General features: G+C 39.4%; 1 protein-coding gene across 4 annotated transcripts in view; it reads left to right on the top strand.

Moving 5' to 3' along the window:
- Positions 1-21: 21 nt before the first annotated feature.
- USP42 (ubiquitin specific peptidase 42) overlaps positions 22-8174 on the top strand; it is a 29512-nt gene continuing 21359 nt past the window's right edge. Inside the window, exons 1-10 of one of the 4 annotated variants that reach the window (XM_025213116.1) lie at positions 22-154; positions 699-945; positions 1782-1982; positions 2511-2621; positions 2843-2945; positions 3109-3176; positions 3324-3394; positions 3928-4010; positions 5198-5309; positions 6149-6289. In XM_025213116.1, coding sequence (XP_025068901.1) covers positions 708-945; positions 1782-1982; positions 2511-2621; positions 2843-2945; positions 3109-3176; positions 3324-3394; positions 3928-4010; positions 5198-5309; positions 6149-6289 — 1128 coding nt within the window. In that variant the 5' untranslated portion in view covers positions 22-154; positions 699-707. Of the gene's footprint in view, positions 946-1781; positions 1983-2510; positions 2622-2842; positions 2946-3108; positions 3177-3323; positions 3395-3927; positions 4011-5197; positions 5310-6148; positions 6290-8174 lie in introns of all 4 variants that reach the window. The other 3 variants (XM_014523577.2, XM_025213117.1, XR_001358645.2) reach the window with 3 other exon arrangements.

Here is an 8174-nt window from a genome sequence, read left to right as displayed (position 1 = left end):
GTTGCGGTGGCGTGGCCGGGGGCGGCCGGGGCTGCTCACGCGCGGAGGACGCGGGGGCCCGGAGAGCGCAGACCGCAGGGGGAGCGACTGAAAACGTTCAGGCATCCGTGGTAGCGGCGCGAGACAGGGCAGGGCGGAGAGAACAAAGTGAAGGGTACAAAAAAACCCTCCTCCTCCTCCTCCTCCTCCTGAGCCAGCGGCAGCTTGGGGCCAGAAATGAAAGTAGGAAGGGAGCGGGATGGTGGCTTTTCCTTTCTCTCTGGACACGCGCCCCATTTAAACGTGCCCGGCTCCCTCGGTTGCTTCCAGAGCCTCAGGAGTTGCGGTGGTTTTGCTGTAGGGTGCCTAGGAAAAAAAGTTCTTTTGAAGTAATGTTCAGATTAGGACACATCGCTGGTTCCCAGTAAAGGAGGAAGTGAGAACCTTGATTTTTGTCTTCCCTGGCTCTGTTGGCTAGTTACGCCTTCCTTCGTTTTCTTTATTTCCTGTTTTAACAAAGAATCCTGGTGTTTGATGTCAGGCTGAAACTAGAAGGCAACTTTTGGTGATCCGTGGCTGTAATGCAGAGTTCCTTGTTGTTGCTGACACGCGTTAGACATGAAGAAGGTCCAGTACAGTACTGGTCGGCATCCTTTTCCTTGCGGCGTGCTTTGGTAATGCTTGCTTCTGGTATCACAACTTTCAACTTTTTGTTACAGACATGAACAATGACTATAGTTGACAAGGGATCTGACTCTTCAAACCCCATATCTGGTCAGAATCAAACTGGCAGCTCTGTGGGACCCCCTAATGAAGAGATGGACTCAGACTCTTCCAGCTGGGGCACTGTGTCATCTCTGGACGTTGCAAACCACAGAATCTCTTTGGGACCAGTACCTGGAGCTACAGATTATTCTAGTTCACCTGCATCTGAAAAACCCAAGCCTTCAGCTCAGAAAGATCAATGTAAGTTTGTCTTGTCTTTCTTTCTCAACTTACTATATAGATCAACTTATATATAGAAAAGCTACTGTTTGTTGATTCTGCAAGCCTCATCTTTGTAATTCTGACTTCTCGGGACAATCCCTGTTGGTATAAAATGGGACTACTGTAAGCAAGTGCTGCTTTATTGTGAACTTTGTGAAACCAGTTCATGTGACTGACATTGCGGATGTAATTTTGACATGTGATTAATCAATATAGCACATTTCTGGAGGTGTAAATAGACTATTACTTACAGAATATTTATTAAGTCAGATATTTATTATTCCCTTAGAATGATCTGTTTTATCAGCACTGCTGTTATGGGCTGTGTTATTTAAACAATAATAATAATAAAAATGGAAATCCCCATCAGTCTGGCTTTTTTTGTGCCAGTTGCTTGCTTGCTTTAGGACGTTTTTGCATTTTATTTGCGCTTACACCAAAATAAGCATATGTTCTCTTTGTATCTTAAGGTAACAGGGGAGGATTTTAATTAAGGCAAATTGAATTAGCTAGAACAGGGCTTGTTAAAAGAAATTACTTCCTGGATTTCAGCAATTCTTTAATTCTTTTGACTTGTTCCCCCCTGTTGGGACATTCTGATGTTTTTAACTTTTTTCCATGGGACATGCATATCCTTGAGTTCCTTGCTTGGTAACACTGAGACAGCCTTTACTAACATGAAATATATTATGCTGTATATTGTAATTGATTCTATTCAGGCTCTTCTAGGCACTCATATATAGGATAGTATTACTTTTAACATGATTTTAAAATGTAAATGATTTAATATCTTAAAAATGTAACTTGTTTGGCAGCTGTAAACGATGGCATCGCTCCACCACAGAAGGTTCTTTTTCCAGCAGAGAAGATTTGTCTGAAGTGGCAGCAATCCCATAGAGTTGGAGCTGGTCTCCAGAACCTTGGCAATACCTGTTTTCTCAACTCTATCCTGCAATGTTTGACTTACACACCCCCTCTTGCCAATTACATGCTTTCTTATGAACACTCCAAGACATGTGAGTACTTCTAAAAAGTACATTTCTAAAATCTGTTGGTCTGTCCTTAAAGTGAAAGGAGAGCAGCGATTATGTAGAGCAGGAATAGACGACCTATTCTGGCTGTGGGTCAGATTGACTCACCCTCCATCAAAGGAAGGTGGGCGTAAGGATCCTGTCACCACTGCTGCTTGTTTCTGTGATGGACTGGGGAGAGTACCCACAGCAAAAGCCCCTCCCATCCCCTTCCCAAAGGCCTACATCTGCAGGTTTGATCCAGAGGTTTCGCAGGCCAGATCTAGTCTGCAGGCCATGGGTTACCAGCCCCTATTGTAGAGGGTGTTCTTGATTTTTCTATCCTAGAAGCCAGTTCTATGTCTCATATAGCCAGTAGGAGCACCCTATGGAATAAACCCTTTCACCTCTTCACCACTATTAACTTACAGTCTACACAGTGGTTTTTTTTATCTATAGCCTTACATTTTTTAATGTTTTCTATAGCTGCATATACCTTACCAGTTTGTGATGTTTTGTTGCTTCCCTTTTCAGGTCATGAGCAAGGATTCTGCATGATGTGTATAATGCAAACTCACATTAACCAAGCCCTCTCAAACTCTGGCAGTGTCATTAAACCGATGGCTGTTATCAATGATCTTCGACGTAAGTAGTTCCAAATAATTTATATGCCAACTTTGTATTTATATACTGTGCTATTGCCTTGCTTTGTTTAACCATAGTTCCTGGAGCTTTTTCTAATTCAGCCTTGCGGAGAAAAGTGCGTGTGTAGGGGGTCAGGGGGGAGTTCTTTGTTTGTTAAATGTCTTTCTCCTATTTTCTTGTGTGATGCATATTTTTAACTTTTTTTTTTTTTAATTTGTTAGGAATAGCAAAACATTTCCGTTTTGGAAATCAGGAAGATGCGCACGAATTTCTACGTTACACTGTTGATGCTATGCAGAAAGCATGTTTAAATGGGAGCACCAAGTAAGTGCAAAATAAAATAACGTGACTATATCCTATCATTCCTATTACAGTTTCCCTGTAAATAAAAGAAAGCGTGTTTTGAATTTTCAAAAGAAGAGAAACTCTTAGAACAATTCATTCATTAACTTAAATCTTTTTAATTACTTGCATCTTTTTTTTCCAGATTGGACAGACCTACCCAGGCTACTACACTCATCCATCAAATATTTGGAGGCTATCTTAGATCTAGAGGTACTTTTCCTAAAATTACTTCTTAGAATGGTTTTGTGCCTTTAACTGTTTTTATTAAGTAACTTCAGCTCTAGTTAAAGTAATGTGCCAATAAATTTAAATTAGCACAGTTTTTATATTGCATATTTGCATCTGTTTTCATTTCAGTAAAATGTTCAAACTGCAAAGGAGTTTCTGATACCTTTGAGCCATACCTTGATATTGCATTGGAGATAAAGGTAAATTATTCTGTTACTATGATAGGAGTATTTTTAAACCTCTTTTAACTTTCCCAAAGTAAGAGTTGATTTAAAATGTGCACTCTTACAGCTGGTTCTTGCTACATAGCTCTGTTGTGGTTGGAAATACACTCTGTCCTTTTTGTGGTACCTTTCATCAATGTAAACCGTTTTCATGTATGTGTACTTGCTTAAATTGGGCAAGTATTACGCTAGAACTCCATTCCATATTCGCAGGTCCACAGCTATGACAATGCTATTATTTCCCTGTTTTGTCCCCAACAAAGATTTAATAAAGTGTTAGAGTGGGGTTCCTTCCTAAAACTTAAAAACGATGTACATCAAAGTGTGTGAATTAAGATTTTTTTTAATGGTACGGTATACTCAAGATTTTTTTGCTGCTTTATTCACAATATTTGCTAGTCTGCAGTAGATATCTGCTGGTACAAAGTCAGTAGGTTCTAATGTAACTCTGGGTGCAGAATTTCCTATGATATCTCCAGTAACTCAGTGCACTGTTTTATTATTCTTAGACGGCTCAGAGTGTAAGCAAAGCTCTAGAATTGTTTGTGAAGCCTGAACAGCTAGATGGTGAAAATTGCTACAAATGTAGCAGGTAAGATGCATTCACACATCATTAATAACCTAGATTTTGGTTCTGTGTGTTCTTTGTCTTCAAAAAAGAAAAGTTGGTTTTCGTTTGGCTCAGAAGCACAGTGTTAAGAAAGACATTTTGTCGTATACTGACTAGTACAAAACAAAACAAAAGTTCATCACGGGGGCACAGAAGGGAATTGGTGAGGTTTTATTCACCAAGGCGCCCCCGGGGGTTACAAGAAATAATGGCCACAAGCTAGCAGAGAGCAGATTTAGACTAGACATTAGGAAGAACTTCTTCACAGTTCAAGTGGCCAAAATCTGGAATGGGCTCCCAAGGGAGGTAGTGCTCTCCCCTACCCTGGGGGTCTTCAAGAGGAGGTTAGATAAGCATCTAGCTGGAGTCATCTGAACCCAGCCCTCTTTCCTGCCTATGCAGGGGGTCGGACTCGATGATCTATTGAGGTCCCTTCCGACCCTAGCATCTATGAATCTATGAAATAATCTAACCTGGGAGAGAGAAAAGACTTGTGTTAGTTTTGTAGAATGAGAAGGGTTCAGTAAGAGAGACCATCATTGGCTCACTTACAAGTTTAGCTTTTAGGTTGATGTCACAGAATTTGTTATATGGCCTCATTTTGTGGAACAGTTGTAACAGCTGCAGATAATCTGCCTGCAGTTCCTTGTCCCATATGGGGATAGGTCCTCCTTTCTCTGAGTTTGGCTTTTACTCTTCTGCATCCTGGCAGTAAACTGAAAAAAAATCTGTTGTGCAAGCAATTTAATATAGTAAAATATTACTGAAATTTTCATAGTAAAAGAATGCTGCTGCACCTTTTTTAGTTTTTCCAGACTATTTCTAAAGACTGACTGCTTCAGTAAGAAGTCTGCTCCTACTACTCTGGGGGTTGTTAGGAAGTACCACTTTTGTTGGCATCCCCAGGTTTCGGAGAAGCGTACACGCATCTGTTCTGGACCCTTTTTTCTTTATCCAAGGGAGCTGCTGTCAAATGTTCTCTCTCTCTCTCTCTCTCTCTCTCTCAGCTAACCTGAAATGTTGTATATGAATGTCTTAAGGGCAAAAACACAGCATGCAAAGAAATATTTAATTAAATGATGTAGATAAGTTACTGAGATATGAAGAACCATGATAAATGCTTAAAAATCAAAATAAGCTTAACCAATTGCCTGTGTTTGCTTTCTAAGGTGTAAAAAGACAGTTCCTGCTTCAAAAAGGTTTACAATACATCGATCTTCTAATGTGCTCACCATATCTCTGAAACGATTTGCAAATTTCAGTGGTGGAAAGATTTCAAAGGTATATACAATTGTAATGCAATTTTATCTTGACATTTCCATTTTCTACCACCAAGTACTCAGGCAAAAGTTAATACCTTTGTAAAGCAAGTCAAGACTTTAGAGGGCAACAGTTATGTTGAAAAATACTTCAGTAACTTTACCCAAGAAACAACAAGATAACAGCAAATTTCCAATTTCAAATTGTTTGTGAAGCCTGAACAGCCTGAACAATTGTGACAATCACTGATCTGAACGTTAACTAGGGTGCTGCAGTACTGTGGGATACCTTGAAATCTATTCAAGGGTGTGCACAGGGTGCACATGTAATGTTAGCACTATTAGGTGTGCGAACATGATTAATAAGATTAACCCAGAACTTTCAAATAGGAATCCATACCGGTAAAAAAAATTTGGGCTTTTGTGCTACTTCTGAGATCTTTACAGCAGAAAAATTGCTCTATTATTTTTCCTTAGTCAAAAAGAGCAACAACCAAGACCTAGCGTTTTCTGAGAGGTGCCTTGGGTCTAACAAGGGGCACCTTGAATCCAGAAAGGTTGAGAATCCTTGCTTTGAATGAACAATAAACACTTGCCTATCTCTGCTCTTAGAAAACTTGTTTTCAAGAGGATGGTCCTTGAACTTTTACAGTATTATAGACTGGTCATTGGGAAAACTGGTCATTTGCCAAAGGAAACCAAAACTTCACTTGGGGTTGGGGAAGATATACTTTTGGTCCCTCTTTTGCTTATGTTTTTTTAGAAATATTTCTACCTCCAGCATCTGAAATGTTTCCAGCTTTCTATAACTTGTAAAATATTCCAGGATTATCTGTGCTTTTCTTTTCTATTTCTGTTCAGGATGTAAAATATTCCGAGTTCTTGGATCTTCGCCCATTTATGTCCCAGCAAAACGGAGAACCAGTTCTTTACACCCTGTATGCAGTCTTAGTACATACTGGTTTTAGCTGCCACGCAGGACACTACTTCGCCTACATAAAGGTAAAGATCAGCATCTTTTCTTTTCTTAACAAATTTTAAAAAAGTAAAAAACCTTCCAAACATCAGCGGTTGGGACATTAATTATTTTCTCATTCCTCTCTTCACCAGAACAGCCTTTGCTCTGAGGAAGAGAGCTGTTCTTGGAGGCGGGCGGTTTGGATGATCTGTCATGGTAGGACCCCATCCATATAAGGACACACAGAACTTCGCATACCTTTTTTGCCAACTTTCTAAAGGAAGTCCTTTTATTCCTTTCTGGATGGGGATTCTCCCAGGGGAAATCTTTCCAGGGGAGTATTAGCACTACCCAGATATCTTCATTGACAAAAAAAGTGAGTCTTCCCCACTCTGTGTTCTTTTTTTTTTCTTTCTTTTTTTTTCCTTTTTTTAAGGTATCTCAGGTAGTCCTAGTGTTACTGGGATTTCCTATGCAATCCCTCTTGGCTCTAGGCCATTCCTGTGCAATCTTTAGTACTACCAACACACTTCTCCCTCTCAGGTGGATCATCAATGCTTCCAGGAAGTACTGTTGCTGGCAGGAAATGCTGATTTTTTTCCCCAGAAGGTTTCTCCTGCAAAAGGGCCTTCCTTTAATAAACAAGGTTTGTAGGTTGTGTAAATGTAGGCATTGGCAAATGTGCAAAAATGTTACTATGACTCCTGGGATTTTCCTTTTGCTGGAGATTTTTCTGCCCATAATTATTTGAGTCAGCAAAATTATGTGGACTCTTTCTAGATTTTTTGTCGTTGTTTTAAAGAGTATTTTCAAAGCTAACTGGTTCCTCTGCATGTGTCTTTGTCTGTCTGTGTAGTTTATAGCCTCATTGGGACAGGGATGGTGGTTTCCTTTGTCTCTGACAGAGCACTATGCCAGTACTTAACAAATTATAAATACGTATTGGTGGTCCTCACCATGGAACTTCAGAAGTCCTCAGTGGGCTCACTTTATTACTTTTTCTTTTTTTTTTTCTTTTCTTTTTTTTACTATACTTTTTTAACAATTGCCACTGCTGTGGCTTCCTCTCCTGGTGAGGTCTGAGATGCCTTTTCATCCCAAAATGAAGATGCCAAGTTTTTTTTTTTGTTTCAGAAGCAACTATGATAGTATAATTAAGTTAAGAAATGGCTGTACTTTATCTCTAAATTGCTGTCTACTGCTTTTTTGCATTAACTTTTGGGAGTTAGAACTAGTGAAAGGTTTCATAGTCAATATTTGAATAACAAAGACACTGAAGAAATAATTGGATGTCCAGCATATTGTAACACTTGGGATCTCAAAAGCTTGTCAGATTTGGAAATGCTTTCTTAGATGAGTATGCTTGGTGAAGTAGAGAACGTCCAATTGCTAGCCCTGGACCAGTTACACTGATCTATCAGTGTCCTTTATTCTGTTTCCTTTTGAACTTTGGCTCCTTTTTCCCCTTTTCCTTGGTTCTGTTACTTTTATTTCACTGCTGCTGGGTCTGTAGTTTTATGTGAAGTTAACAAAAGCAATTTTAAATTAAAGAATATTGGCTGTCATCTTCCTTTAATATATTGATGTAAATTAATCCCTTCTTTCAGCTTCATATGTGGTTGTATTCCTGGTAAGGCTCTCTCTAAGTATCTTCCTTCAATAGTCAATTTTTAAACTAAATATTTTTGCAGAAGTTGAGTCTTTGCTCAGCAAAAAATAAGCTCCTTTCATAGTTTTTAGTTTTATTTTATCCTGCTCTTTTTCTCTTAGAAGACAAGCAGGACTAGTAGAAGTCAGCAATTCCTCTTTGTTTGGGAACAAATTAACTCTAAAACCCGATTTCTCCCTTTATGCAGCACTGAGTTCATGTCGCTCTCCAGGGTTGGCTGTAAAATAAATACTTCTGACAGCGACCCACCCTTAATACCT

Source organism: Alligator sinensis, unplaced genomic scaffold, assembly GCF_000455745.1.
Source record: "Alligator sinensis unplaced genomic scaffold, ASM45574v1 scaffold990_1, whole genome shotgun sequence".
NCBI lineage: Eukaryota > Metazoa > Chordata > Crocodylia > Alligatoridae > Alligator > Alligator sinensis.
Note: the sequence above shows the minus strand (reverse complement) of the source record. Positions and strands in the feature narration are given on the sequence as shown.